General features: G+C 38.2%; 1 protein-coding gene across 1 annotated transcript in view; it reads right to left on the bottom strand.

The window, feature by feature from the left end:
• The window catches only part of DNAH11 (dynein axonemal heavy chain 11), a gene marked incomplete at both ends in the record, with an annotated part of 314762 nt that overhangs the window by 197088 nt on the left and 101750 nt on the right, over positions 1-15924 (bottom strand). The window contains 2 exons of the mRNA XM_082661925.1: positions 5734-5967; positions 8993-9142. Coding sequence (XP_082518051.1) covers positions 5734-5967; positions 8993-9142 — 384 coding nt within the window. The remainder of the gene's footprint in view (positions 1-5733; positions 5968-8992; positions 9143-15924) is intronic.

Genomic DNA, 15924 nt, shown 5'->3' with positions numbered 1-15924 from the left:
CAGCAGACTTGAAAAAGTTCAACTCCTCTTCAAAATAAGAATTCTCAGTGTGTAGTAATAGAAGGTATTCCCCTCTATTTGAGAAAGGTCATCTACAAAAATCTAGAACTACTATCGTACTTAACGGTAAAACATTGTTCTTCCCTAAGAGTGGGATTACTTCTATGTAACATTATATTCAAGGTCGTAGCCAATTCAATGACTCAAGAAAAGGAAATAAATGGCAAAAGAGAATGGAAGGTCAGAAGTAAAACTGTCATTATTTACAGATGGTATATTCATGTACATAGAAAGCCTGTGAAACTATACTAAAAAAAAAAACAAAAACCTACTACAACTAGCAAGCAAATGTGGCAAAGTCTCAAGACACAGGTAAATATTAAAACATCAATATATTTCTGTATACCAGCCACAAACATTAGAAAATTTAAAATTAATTAGCATATGTTTACAGCATCAAAACATATCAATTATCTAAAAATAAATCTAGCAAGAAATGTATAAGACCTCTGCATTGAAAACTACAGAAAACACTGTTCAGAGAAATTAAAGAAACCATTGGAACAGGGCTCTATTTACAAGGTACCTATCTTTAAATTTAAACTTTCTTACCATTTCTATCATTTGTGTGGTTACTGGTCTACTCAAGTTTTCCACCTCATTTTGAATTAATCTTAGAAACAGTGTTCATAGAAAATTATCCATTTAATTTAGATTTTCAACTTAACTATTAGTATAAAATCACATGTAGTGTTGTACAGTCTTCTAAAAAAATCTCTTTGTCGTACAAGAGATTTTTCTTTTCCCTATCCCTTTATTGTTTCTGCTGGCTCCTCTGAACTGCAAATCTTTGTCAGTGTTTGATCTGTTCAAAGAACCAACGCTTGAGTTAATGGATCAGACTGGACTCATGGCCTATATGGGTAACAAATCTCTTCTTTTGTTACCTCCACTTATTGCGGGGATCTTGAGTGACTTCAGGATCTGTTCTGCTGTTTCCTCTAGAACAGGACTTAGTAGACTACAGGTAATGAGCCAAGTATGGCCCACCACCTGTTCTTATAAATAAAGTCTGATTGCAACTCAGCATGCCCATTCGGTTAACAATTGCCTATGGCTTCTTTCCTGCTCCAATAGCAGAGAGGAGTGGTTGTGAAAGAGATTACAAAGCCCATAAAGACTAAAATCTTTACTATTCCATCCTGCACAGAAAAAGGTGTCCAACCCAAGATCTACAGTCAAGACACAGTCATGGCAGAAGTCCTCAATAAACGTCTCACTTTGTTTATGAAGTATTTCTCAGGCCTTTATCCTGGGGACAAACACTCTCACTGATAATCTCTTGGGATGTACAGGAGGCAGGACTGGTTCCAACTGTCCACCTCTTACATATTCATTAATTATCACTGATCATGGGCCATGAGCCCCACATGTTTTTTACCTTTACTGAATCTCAGTTTGTAATTTCTCTGGAGTTTCACTGGGATAAAATAGGCTTATCATGGCAATAGCTTCTTCTTTTTCATATGTTTGGACTGTGATTTTCTCTGCTCTTAGTCATCTATCAGTTTGATTCCATCTGTTTTCAACTTCTAGGCATTCCTTAAATTATCCGGTCCAGTATTTCCAGGTACAATATGACTTTTTTTTCCTATACCTTGTCATTCAACATAATTTTTGATGCGTTAAAGTAACCAGGTTGGGCCTAAGATGGAGTCGCTCACGTTACCCACATCGGCAAACCAAAACTTAACTGTTTCTATGTTGGGTTCTCCCAGAAAAAGCGGGCTTAGGTCAACCAAGCAGTGTTTGCCTGCTCAGCACACGTTACCTGACCTGGCTCCTAGGCTTCCCTTTGCTCCTTACAAGGAAAGTAACCCTGCTTTAATTAATCAGCAAATGCCCCCTTCCTTGCTCCTGCTTACTTTGGTCTATAAAAATCTCTCGTCTTCTACAGCTCTTTGGAGCTCCTTTCCATCTGCAGACTGAATGCTGCCTGATTGATGAATCACTGAATAAAAGCCTACTAGGTCAGTAAATTGTCTGTGGAAAAATTTTCTGTTAACAGATGAGAGGGGCGGTAGAGAATATGTGCTCTACTCATCATCTTGTAGCTTCCTGCTGTTATGAAGCATGAGCCTATCAGGTCACAAATTTCTATAAAGACAAAAACAAACAAAAAACTCATTTCCAATATACACTGTGTAACTGCAGCCTTCACAGCCTTCCCTATTTGGGTCAAAGGGTCAGGGTGAGATAAGAACACTATCAACACGGTATGCAATTGTTTCTGAAAAATTTCTCAACGATTAAAAATGAGGCCAAAAACTGACCCTAAGCAGGAAAATGAGAGTCTCTTTCTTATACCTATAATATTTCTGAATATTTGTGGTCAGAAAGGATAAATAGTTAAATAAGAAAAGCTTTATATTGTTTATTGTGAGTCTTATTAAAAGTACCCTAGGCAATGTCCCAGCACACTTGTAAATAATATTTTGAATCCAAAATGCTTCCATCTCTTTTTCGCTGATTTGCACACAGCTCAATGATAAAGGAAGAATGGAAAAACTTTCTTATCAGATCCCAAGCCTAACCAAATACTTTTGCCAAGGAACGCTCAAATTTGAGAAATTATATTTTATTTGTTTTACTTTCAAAGACTCTGGCGAGGCAGGGATATATATTCAAAATGCAGTATTTTTGCCTTTAATCCCAACACTACCTAACATGCAATTACAATATGTCTGGTGGGAAATAAAGTTTAAAATAATTATCTTCGTTTACCTCACTACAATTTGGAACTGAGAACTAAGGAAAGAAATTACTTGTTCAGGTAGATTGTCAGTTACAGCCAACTCTGATTTCAGTTTTGAAATTAAGCTATTTTAAAGGACTGGAGTTCACCTTAAAAACTGCTCACAGTATTAGCAGGAGTAGTTTTAATTAAAAACAAACTCCAACAGACTGTTAAAACCATTTTTAAAGAGTGAAAACTAATGGGGTTTCAATTTAGATGCACACACTTCTCATGAACCAAACTGCAGCTTTAACAATATTCAAACGTTAGCTGCTCTGGTGTGCATATTAGTACCAGTGGCAACATTGAAATGCTGTATTGAAGGCATCTGTTGGCTGGTCTGTCAAACATTTCAATTCATGCTGGAAGTGTTTCATAATTAAGCCCATAAATACTGTCTTCATAAACCACCCTCTTTGTCTACTTCTCATCTAACACGAAAAAGAAGCATTATTATAACTTGAACAAAATGGAAAACTTTAAAACTATTTTAAAGGAGAAAAAAGCTAAATTTTCTTAATTAGCTGAATAACCTAAGGCTACTGGAATATAAATAACTTTAGCTCTAAGAATAAAAAGGATCAACCCTTACATTTAGGTCTTTAATCCATTTTGATTTTATTTTTGTATATGGTTTTAGGGAGTGTCCTAATTTCATTCTTTTACATGTAGCTGTCCAGTTTTCCCAGCAGCACTAATTGAAGAGGCTGTCTTTTCTCCATTGTATATTCTTGCCTCCTTTATCAAAAATAAGGTGACCATATGTGCGTGGGTTTATCTCTGGGCTTTCTAACCTGTTCCATAAGAACCTAGGGGCAGGACAGGAATAAAGATGTAGACGTAGAGAATGGACTTGAGGACACGGGGAGGGGGAAGGGTAAGCTGGGACAAAGTGAGAGAGTGGCATGGACATATATGCACTACCAAATGTAAAATAGATAGCTAGTGGGAAGCAGCCACATAACACAGGGAGATCAGCTCGGTGCTTTGTGACCACCTAGAGGGGTGGGATAGGGAGGGTGGGAGGGAGATGCAAGAGGGAGGAAATATGGGGATATACGTATACATATAGCTGACTCGCTTTGTTATAAAGCAGAAACTAACACACCAGTGTAAAGCAATTATACTCCAATAAAGATGTTAAAAAAAAAGAATCAACCCAATGTTGATGACAGGGGAGGCAATAGACAATTCTCATGCACTGATACTGGGAAGGTAAACTTGGCATGATGTTTCAAAGGCTTAAGAAGGTACAGTCTCTGACCTAGCAATTCTACATCTGGAAGTTTATCCTGAAGAAATAAAGAAAAATATGTGCAACATGGATGTAAATGCAAAGCTGTTTACTACAGTATTATTATTGAGAGCCAAAAATAAAAACCACCTAAATAGCAGTGATAATAACAACAGGCAGTCTTATAACATATTGGGTTAAACTGAATGGACAATTCCTTTATTAACACAGAGGATATTTGAGTAAAACGAAACACATCCACATGCAAAGTACATAGCCAAACATGAGAGAGGGGGAAACAGAGAGGGGGAAGGAAGAAAGGGAAAGGGTTGGGGGAGAGTGGGTGATAGTCCCTAATGCCAAGGATGTGCATCCAAGCTAGAGCAGTAGAATGAGGTTAACAGGCTAATGCCACGGCTGCCGAAAGGAGAATTTGAGTAGAGACCCAAACATCGGAGACTGAAGTTTAAATTGCCCACATGGCAACACAACATTTCTGTTCTCTGCCTCTTATACTCCCTGAGCAAGAGAGGGAGTTAGAACTGAGATGCTGACATAAAGCCAAGATCCTCAGAGTATTACACAGTCCAATAAAAGGTTCTAGAAAAACTCTACCCACCAGTTCAGAGAAGCAAGAGGAAAGCGTGAAACATCTTGGGGCTTTGGATAGGAAAAAAGTCCTCTAAAAGAAATCAAAATCTCAGGCCTAAGCCATGTGAAGCTATGGCATCCAAAATGACCTTGCCACTATGATCGGTAAATCCCAGACTGAGTAACTAACCACAAAATTAATCCCGAACTCACAAAACCTGTAGAAACCTGGAGGCAACAAGGAGAAAAACATGTAGGGACATCTGCTCAGTGTAGAACACACAGAATTCCTCCAGAAAAAAAAAGCCAACCTGAAGATAACCTTTAAAAATAAACATACAAAAAACAAGTTCAAATTAAAAAAAAAACAGTCTCAAAGGAACAGAACCACCTAAATAAGACTATTAATGAGATAGAAGAATAAAAACCATAATGAAGACATGTCATTATAAAACTGATTTTTAAAGAACCAAAAAGAACTTTGGTAAACTGAGACACAGTAACTGAAATTAAACTTATGAAATGGGTATGTATTAATAAAAGTGTTTAGGGGTAAAGATGACTGACATCTGCAACTTCCTTTGAAAGCGTAATTGGAGAGTCTTACATAGGTGGAAAAAAACATGTACAGTATCTAGGTGTGGGTGGTATACTAGATCCTTGGGAGATAATGGACAAGGATGGATGTTTTTTATTTGTTTGTTTTATTTATTTTTTATTGAAGTATGGCTGATTTACAATGTTGTGTTAATTTCTGCTGTACAGCAAAGTGACTCAGTTATATATATGTATGTATATATATATATATATATATATATACACATTCTTTTTTATATTCTTTTCCATTATGGTTTATTTCAGGATATTGAATATAGTTCCCTGTGCTATACAGTAGGACCTTGTTGTTTAAGGATGGATGTGTTTTAAACCCATGTAGAAAACAAGAAGGACAACACCAAACTATAAAATGGAAAGCTAAACAAATGATTGCTAAAATCTTCCTAGCGTCATACCTTGAACACAGAAGACACCCCATAAAACAAGAATGAATGAATGAAGCTTACCTCTTCAAGTCCCTTTAAATCTCAAAATCATAAATCTTATAAAATACCTGTTTTTTATGGAAATCCTTTAGGGCCGTTTCGTAGCCTTCCTCTAGCCTACTGAAGGCTATTCCTACATCTGTAGTCCACCAGATTTGTGAGCTAGTTAGTGCGACTTGAGCCGGGAAATCAAAAATCCACAGTTCCCTGGGTTTGTCCTCATAGGCTGCGATGGCTTCTGTGATAGAACGTCGCACTGTCTCTTTCATGGTCTGTTCCAGCTGCAGAAGCCACGTTTCCACCTTTTGAAGCAAATGGAAGTGTTGTAACACAGGCTTAACTATGGAAAAGGGATTATTCCATCCTCTCATGGCCTTGAAGGCTACACAGTTATACGTATAACGAGCCAGTGAACTCCTGATTAATGAAGTCCTTCCTACATGAACCTGGATTCTACTGGGATACTGCTCATCTTATTTCACCTACCAGCTGGCTGATAAAATTCCACATCCTAAACAGACAAGGTGTTCTCCATTATTCATTTTTCAGATTTGAAGACCTGATGGTTCTAGACCAAGATCCCCTCTGATAACACACAGTGTTTTGAGAAACCAAGCATCACAGCCAATATGCTAGAGTAAAATTCTAGAGGTTTGGAAATAATAGGAAATTGATTTTTTAAACCGAAGTACAGTTGATTTACAATGTTGTGTTAGTTTTAGGTATACAGCAAAGGGATTCAGTTATATTCTTTTTCAGAATTTTTTCCATTATGGGTTATTACAAGATATTGAATATAGTTCCCTGTGCTATACAGTAGGTCCTTGTTGTTTATTTGTTTTATATATAGCAGTGTGTATCCATTACTCCCAAACTCCTAATTTATCCCTCTGCCCCCTTTCCCCTTTGGTAACTATAAATTTGCTTTCTATGTCTGTGAGTCTAGGAAACTGATTTTTTAAATGTATCTTTTGAGAATTTTTAAATCTACTAAAGATTCTACCCTCAAATCTACATAGTTCCTAGTCTTAAGCCAAAGTGTTTTCAGCAAGTATCTTAATTATATTCCCTACTGGCTCTCATCCTCACACTTGTCATAAATTACACAGCAAGAGAGTATGATAGGACAACTGCCGACTTGTGAAAATCTTTTTTTAAAAAATTCATTTGAAGTTTATTTTGCTCCCACAAATATATTTCAGCCAGTTTTCCATCCTATTCAAATATGCTTTGTTATATTTATCCATATATCTGTTCCTTCGGGATGATATTATATAACAAAAAGGATACCTATACCACTTGCAAATAATTGATCATATCAATAAAAAATAACTATAATAAATAAATTCCAAGGACTATATGAGATCCTGAAGATTATACAACTGATTTCTTTCCCCGCCTCTGTGAAGATGACACAGCATTCATTCCTACAACCTCTATCTCTGGAGAACTGGGAAGGAGCGGTACGTGGTCAGTGAGCTGACAGCCTTCCCTATTGGAAGAAAAAGGGAAGAACCATCCCCAACATCCTAAAAGACTTCTCTCCTGGCTTCCTAGCTGGGCTTTGTTCAGATACCTGAGAGAGGGTGACCTAATCACTACTGTAGTCACTCCACACAACTCTTAATGTCACCAAGCAGCAAGCTCTCTTAGTAAATTAGGGATCACTTGATCATATCCCAGATACCCTGGGATCCATGTCCTTAGTATGGCCACCTGTTCTCGAGGACTCTCCAGTCCATCTGGGAAGACCGAACACACATACAAGGTGACACATCAACCCGTGTTCAGAGACTATGCCACCGATGGCAACTCAGCTCAATATAATTTGAGAACTAAGCCCTGATGAGGTGCTTGCTTGATCTCCCACTTCTTGGTCTTTCATCAGCTTCTGTCCCACCCTCTATAACAAGAATTATCACTTCCCATTATCACTAATTATGTGAATATCCATTTATTCAATAAGCTTAAGAGGTCCCCCAGGACAGGTGCCATGTCTTATTCTTTTCTGGATCTCCAAAAGCCAAACCCAGCAGCTGGTACATAGTAGGTATTCAATAAACACCTGTCGAATAAAACGCAAAGAGCCGAAACAGGGAGGAACCAATCATAAAAGTGTGGGGGGAAGCCGGGGGGGGAAGACCTAAAGGAAAAGCATCTTTTTATAAAACAGGCAATTAGAGGGTAAATGTGCTACATGCCCAGAAGTCTCTAGCATAAGTTGCTTATATAAAATAAGTTAGAGCACTGTGAAAACTTTCAGTACCACGGGTTCCTGCTAGTGACACCCACATCTATGGTTGGACTGTCCTTCTGGGCACTATGCCAGTCAGCTAGCAGTCTGCCGGGGGGAGGCAGACAGCAACACACTTTTGTCAAGAGAGTTTATGGTGATTTTTTCTAATCATTGTAATAATATCCTAAAGAGCCCCAGAGATCACAAATATATTTTAATCAAAGTATTCCACCATCTGCTTCCCCTGCATTTGGCAGGATTTTTCTGGTACAATATTAAAAAGCAACAGAGAGGAATAAAGGAAACCCTTGTAAAAAAAAAAAAAAAGGTTGCCATCACATTTCTGCAAGGGACCCTTTAAGGAACCCCCTGCCTCAACCTAAACTGTTCTGCAATAGAGGCTACTGTCTCAGTTACCCTGTGGATTAACTCAGCCTATATAAACATCGTCGTAAAAAGATGCAACTCCTGTAAATCATCTGAAAACACCAAGAGCTGCTTCGTAAATCGTTAAGAGCCATTCTTATAGATAACTGTTAAGAATGTGTTTGAGGTGTCTGGCTGTGAGAGAAGAGAGGATGTTAACTGTCTGTGCACACGGTAATTAGTGTACATGACATTAGCTTAGCGGACTCAATCAACTTTATTTACGAGCAGCCATTTACAACACCCATGTCAGAATCCTGAACCACAGCCTCTTTAAAACGTGCTTCATTGCAAGGTGCTGCTTTACCCTAACCCTCCCCTGTACTCTGAGCAGGGGTGAAAACAATATGCTCTGTAGGAGACTCAGTCACTGGGTGGCATTTGCTACTAATTCTGGGGTTTACTCGTTCAGTCTGTGACAGTCCCTCCCGTCTGGCTCAACTGTGAGCAAGTGTGAGCTCCTGCAGGGTGCTGAAGCCTGATGATCAGAGTGGGAAGCATGGCAGAGGAGCCCTCTGTCACACCGGACACAGGTAAACGGGAATCTCTGAGCACAAAACTAACCAGAGCCTCATTTGACATGAGTTGATTTTTTCTTGGTCAACTTTTTAAAATTATCCCCCCAATACTTCTCTGGCATAGAGAACCTCATAAGCAAATCTTACATGGCCTATGCATTCACACTCAGCTGGGAATGGGACGTATTCCTTTTCTTTGCTGTACATTCCAACGGCCCTGTGCGCGGAAACATCCTGATCGCCTTCAAACTGCAGATCTACAATGCTGTCAAAGAGTTTGGAAAGGTGGTGTGTAACCTAAGACAAGATAATAAGAAGAGATAAGAGCATTTCTTACTGCATATATATTCTGGTAATCTGCAGATGTGGCTAAATGAATTCACAAAACTGTCTTTATATCGTTACAGAGATGCCTCAAAATGTTTTTCTTCCAAATAAAAATTACTTCTTCAATTCCAGAGTTTGAAGTGACCCAGATGGAGAAGTGGCCAGGCACTCTGATCACATCAACAGGTGTTGGGAGGTGAATACTTACCCTGCTAGGTTATCTATTTTCTCCTTAAAGGCTGGAGACTTACCAACTTCTCTATCTGTACCATATTCCTGTAGCAATCATGCTGCTGGGAATTTTGTGGTCAGGTTATTAAAATTCAGACACGGTATTTTACTTACACCATAAAAGACCTTATATTGTTTTAAAAAAAAAAGCTGTGTTAAAATATGTGAAACAAAAATGTAAATTAGATAGTCTTATTCTTGGGTCAGGTCCTATGTTATTGTGCACTTGCTTTGCTATTTACATGAGCCCCAGAGCATATCTGTTACATCAGAAAGGTGAATGGGATTCCCCCATTTTCACTGATAAAGAAATTGAAGGTAAAGTATTAGGTGACTTCATCAAGTTGACACTGCTAAGAATAAGTGGCAGTTAGATCTTAAACCTTCAAGTCCAAGCCACATCTACAAAGTTCAAACTCTTCGAGCATCATAACCTTTTACATCCTAAGTTGTGGGATCTCCAAAGGAACCCCCAGTAAATAGCATACTGAACCCTGTGCAGGTTCTGGACTCCTTGAAAAACAAAACCAAGTTAAAAAGACAAAGAGCAGCACTTGTTCTGCTAGAGGCCAGTTCAGAGATGAAAGCCCAACTGGCCTCCAAACAGAACACAAGAATCAGTAAGACTTATCCATCTGGGCATATCAGCACAGACCGGGACCGGCCTCTCCATCCAGCAGGACTGGCAAGGAGGAAAGGAGAGGAAGACGCGTGGTCTGCAGGCTATCAGTAAGGGAAGCCGCTCTACCTGCCCCTGGGGTGGACTGAATAAAGGGCAGAGTGAACCACAGGAGGTATCAGGAAAGGGAACAAGTGCACCCTCCTTACACTTGGCAAAATTACTATAAAACCTGAGAAGTGGGAAACAGTTTGGTGATTCCTCAAAAAGTTAACTATAAACTTGTCATAGGACCCAGTAATTCCACTCCTAGATATATACCCCAAATTACTGAAAACATGTACTCAAATACTTGTACAAAAGTTCAGAGCAGTATTATTCACAGCAGCCAAAAGGTGGAACCAACCCAAATGTCCATTGATGGATGAATGGACACATTGTGCCCTGTGGCATATCCATACAGTGGAATATTGTTCAACCATCAAAAGGAAGTAAGTACTGGTACACTCCACAACATGGATGAACCCTGAAAACATCATGCTACGTGAAAGAAGTCAGTCACAAAAGATCATACAGTGTATGATTCCATGTACATGAAATAGCCAGAATAGGTAAATCCACAGAAACAGAAAGCAGACTGACGGCTACTAGGAGACAGGGGGACGAGGGAATGCACGATGACTTCTTAATGGGCACGAGGTTTTACTGTGGGGTGATGAAAATATTTAGGAACTAGACAGAAGTGATGGATGCACAACACTGTGAACAGACAAAATGCCAATGAATCATACACTTTAAAATGGCTCATTTTATGTTACCTGAATTTCACCTCAGTAAAAAAAATAATAATAATAAAAGGTGCTGACATTTCCCAGCACATAGCATTAAAGCCATCTCTGCAATGAGTGTTTCTTGAAACAGTTTAACTGGACTTGATAACTATACCAATAGCAGCTTCTACAAACAACAGCAACCTGCCTACATTTCCCATGTGAAAAGACCAGTACCAATATTGGTAAGGAACTCCTTAAGGGTGATTTAATCTTTGAAGCTTTTAGCCTTAACATTTTTGCTGTATTCACAGTTTTAGTACTGAAGAAAAGCACAGCAAGGAATCTTCCGAGTTTAAAATAGATGAGTTTTTGAGTCTCTCACTTTCAGTGTAGACAGAGTGGTAGCTGATGATCACTGCTTGCGTTACCACAGTCTCCCACATCCCTGTTACATAACCCACAGGACATTATACACAGAAAGTATCTCCAATCCTCTAACAACTCGCTGTCACAGCTGAAGTGGCCAGGAAGTGCACAGATGTTTAATGGCTTCTACTGTGTAATGGGCCTAGTCAGGTACAAATAATCGTCAGGTACAAAGCTGCGGGATAAATGAGACCTCGACCATCAGACATCCTCAAACATCATTGCTTTGGTGAGGAAAGCATTTCAAAAGAACTCTAGTCCTCTAGTCACTCAGTGGGTGACCAGGAAACGCAAACCCCACGGCTTGAGGTTCTCCCATGACTTATGCCTGGCATGTTGGAAGTTGGATATTTTCCTATTCTGCCTTCCATTTAAAGCTTCTGAGAGAACAGGACCATTTTTTTAAACTGACAAGGATACTGTTGACCTCAGATTTGTTCCATTTCTAATGATATCCCTTTGTACCTGCTAACTCAAAATTAAAATTCCTTTTTCCTAGTTTGGTCTTTGGAAAGACTTATGTTACAGTTTAAAAAACGAATGCCTCAGAGGCCCCCTCTTTGTACCACACTAAAGAAACAGAATGGATTTGAACACTTCAAATCATGAAATACAATAATTTTGTTGTATCTTGAGTACGTTTCTAAAAGGTTAGCAAAAAAAATTGAAATGCTGTTCCACTGGTTTACAGTAAATCAGGTACATCCACCCACTGGTGCACAGACAGATAGGCAGCCCCTGCTTTGTACAGTAGTGCACGATCGTAAAAACGACCATGCAACCTCCACGATCAATGGGCAAACTCACGACTGTGCTTTGGCCGCTAAAAATTTTCGTTAAAACATTAAAATCCCTCTCACTCTTGGTTATAAAAGTACAGAGAAATAAAAAGTGTAAACTAATACTTAGTACACTAACTTAAAATACTAAAAGAAAATTAAAAATTAAGTGTTTTACTCCTTATAGGAAAATTATCAAGAGTAGTTCGAATAGTGCTTGCCTCCTTCTTCTCATCTTGTAACTTAAAATACTGAGTGAGCACCTTCCCTATGCTTTGTGTAGTCGCCATATTCCTTTGGAAGTTTGGATTGGCTGCCAACCTTTCATCCTTTGAGGTCTCCATGTCCTGATATTTCTGAGAGTTTCTTTAATGTCAGGTTTTTTTTTTTTCCTGGTATCACTTCCTCTAGGACATCTTCATCCTTTCTGTCACAACCAGGGTTTACATTTATATCAATGAGTTCATTTTCACTACAATCCTCTGGCTGCATATCTAGAACCTCTCAAATGTTGTAGTGTCACTTCCACAGTCACCTTTCTCTTCCATAGCTACATCTATGATTCAAATTTCATGTCTAGAATTATCAATTTTCACTACTTTGCTATACTATCAACTTCATTACTAATTCCCTCTTTTGAAGGTTTATTTTTGTAAACCATCATGTGGGTTCTTCACTGGGGACAAGGCGGTAACACGCTATGTTCTTTGCTGATTACGTCAGAATCAAACAACAAATGTGTGACAGCCGACCACAGACAGACTTTGAAAGGTGTGACGTAACTGGTCACGAGTCAAGATGTACATCTGTTACTGACATGGTGATTTTTGTGGACTGAGGAGGCAGCAATGAAGTTTGTGCCTCTCGAGATCACTCACAGTTAACACACCGTAGTATGTGAAATCTGAACCATGTTATTGGGGGAACAGAGTTAAACTGATCCTTGGTAACTGAAACTCGTATTTTTCAGGTCTGTGCACAGGGAGAGCTGCCTTTTTAAGAGCTGACATTTATCTACCTGTAAATAAAGTCAAAAATATTTACTCATCTAGGTAATTTTATAATTTATAATGCAAACTAATACAGCAATCAGATCAGCAGTCTACCCTATGGTCACCTAGAAAAGAAAGGGAAGAAAAACGAAATCATATAGTTTCTACATATGCTTCTATGTATATCTTCGATATATTGCTATGTCCTAGTTTCCCTGTATGGCTACTATACATTCACAAAGCTTACCCCTTGCTTTTTGCCTATATCTCATTTCATATTTGCCCCATCTATGAAAGATGCTGCTGCTGATTAACTGAGATAAAATAGACACAAAGTCCTAATATCACTTCTGACATGATGAACACCTCAGGATTCATTCATATGTAGTCATTAACTCATTTATACATAATGATGGTAATACTCATGATAGTATTTGTGAGAAGATAAGTAATGTCCAAAATGTAGGCAGTCCTGTCTATTGTGAATATTATCCTCTAGAACAAGAGAAAAATGAGTCCTTTATTTCTACATGTACAAAAATTTAAGTCTGTCACAATGTTGAATAGTTTATTGTTGTGTTTTATGTTTTTAATAATACTCAGTATAGGTGACAGTATAGGGATATGGACATGCAACACTGTTGAAAGTCTAAATATGCAAAAACTTTCTAGAAGTTGGTTAAATCAGTTATAGCACTTTCATATAATGAAAACTTTTATCAACATTAAACATCATATTATAGAAGAACATTTCAATTTTGATTAAGTATATATGTTCTTACCTACACAAACACAGACATATAGAGAAAAACTATAACCACTCAAAACTAGCATCTAGTAGTATGTTATTCTGATCTTTAGTATTTTCATATTTTTCAAATTTTCAACAGTGAACATGCAATTATATAATTCAGAAAGACTAAATTTGTTATAAATTTTGTAAACCATTATAGCCAATCCTAGGTATTGGGTATTGCTTGGTTTGCTTTTACCAAAAATAAAATCATAGTATACATAATATTTTGCAAGTTGATTTTTCACTAATTAATATAACTTGGACATACCTATATTATCAGTGCTGATTCTGTATTTCTTCCTTAACATTTTCTTCCTTAACATTTTTAGCATGTGTATGTAAATATATATAGATGTGCTGACAATACAAACTCTTGAGTTTTTAAATAACCTTTTGAAAATTTAAATAGAAAAGTTAAAAAAATCACGTGTAATAAATTTTAGCAAAGTGAACAAAATTCTTGTAACCACTGAGACAATTAAGAAACTGAATACACCTGAACCCCCCCAAAAATCCTCATGGCCCATGTCAGTCACTAGTCCCTCCTCTCAAAAATGGACATTACCTAATAAAGCCCATATATCACAAACCCACAGCTAACATCACTCTCAATGGTGAAAAGGTGAAAGCATTCCCTCTAAGATCAGGAACAAGACAAGGATGTCCACTGTTGCCACTTTTATTCAACACAGTTTTGGAAGTCTTAGCCAGGGAAATCAGAGAAGAAAAAGAAATAAAAGGAATCCAAATTGGAAAAGAAGTAAAACTGTAAGATGACATGATACTATACACAGAAAATCCTAAAGATGCTACCAGAAAACTACTAGAGCTCATTAATGAATTCAACAAGTCGCAGGATACAAAATCAATGGAATTTCCTGGCGGTCCAGTGGTTAGGACTCTGTGCTTTCACCACCAAGGATGCAGGTTCAATACCTGGTTGGGGAACTGAGATCTTGCAAGCTGTGTGGCACGGCCAAAAAAACCCCAACAACAACAAAACTGATACACAGCAATCTCTTGCATTCTTATACACTAACAATGAAAGATCAGAAACATAAATTAAGGAAACAATCCCATTTACCGTCACATCAAAAAGAATAAAATACCTATGAATAAACCTACCTAAGGAGGCAAAACACTTGTACTACAAAACCTATAAGACACTAATGAAAGAAACCAAAGATGACACAACAAATGGAAAGATATACCATGCTCTTGGATTGGAAGAATCAACATTGTGAAAATGACTATACTACCCAAGGCATTCAACAGATTCAGTGCAATCCCCATCAAATTACCAATGGCGGGCTTCCCTGGTGGCACAGTGGTCGAGAATCTGCCTGCCAATGCAGGGGACATGGATTCGAACTCTGGTCTGGGAAGATCCCACATGCCGCGGAGCAATTGGGCCCGTAAGCCACAATTACTGAGCCTGCGCATCTGGAGCCTGTGCTCCGCAACAAGAGAGGCCACGACACTGAGGCCCACGCACCACGATGAAGAGTGGCCCGCGCTTGCCACAACTAGAGAAAGCCCTCGCACTGAAACAAAGACCCAACACAGCCATAAATTAGTTAATTAATAAAAAAAATTACCAATGGCATTTTTCACAGAACTAGAACAAAAACTTTCACAATTTGTATGGAAACACAAAAGACCCCAAATAGCCAAAGCAGGCTCCCTGACTTCAGACTATACTACAAAGCTACAGTAATCAAAACAGTATGGTATTGGCACAAAAACAGAAATAGAGATCAATGGAACAGGATAGAAAGCCCAGAAATAAACCCACGCACCTATGGTCAATTAATCTATGACAAAGGAGGCAGGAATATAAAATGGAGAAAAGACAGTCTCTTCAATAAACGGTGTTGGGAAAACTGGACAGCTACCTGTAAAAGAATGAAATTAGAATATTCTCTAACACCACACACAAAAACAAACTCAAAATGGATCAAATACCTAAATGTAAGGCTGGGCACTATAAAACTCTGAGAAGAAAACGTAGGCAGAACACTCTCTGACATAAATCGCAGCAATATCTTTTTGGATCCACCTCCTAGAGTAATGAAAATAAAAACAAAAATAAACGAATGGGATCTAATTAAACTTAAAGACTTGTGCACAGCAAAG

This window comes from Grampus griseus (genome assembly GCF_964374135.1).
Source record: "Grampus griseus genome assembly, chromosome: 9".
NCBI lineage: Eukaryota > Metazoa > Chordata > Mammalia > Artiodactyla > Delphinidae > Grampus > Grampus griseus.
The sequence above is the reverse complement of the archived record's forward strand: the minus strand, read 5'-3'. Positions and strand labels throughout refer to the sequence as shown.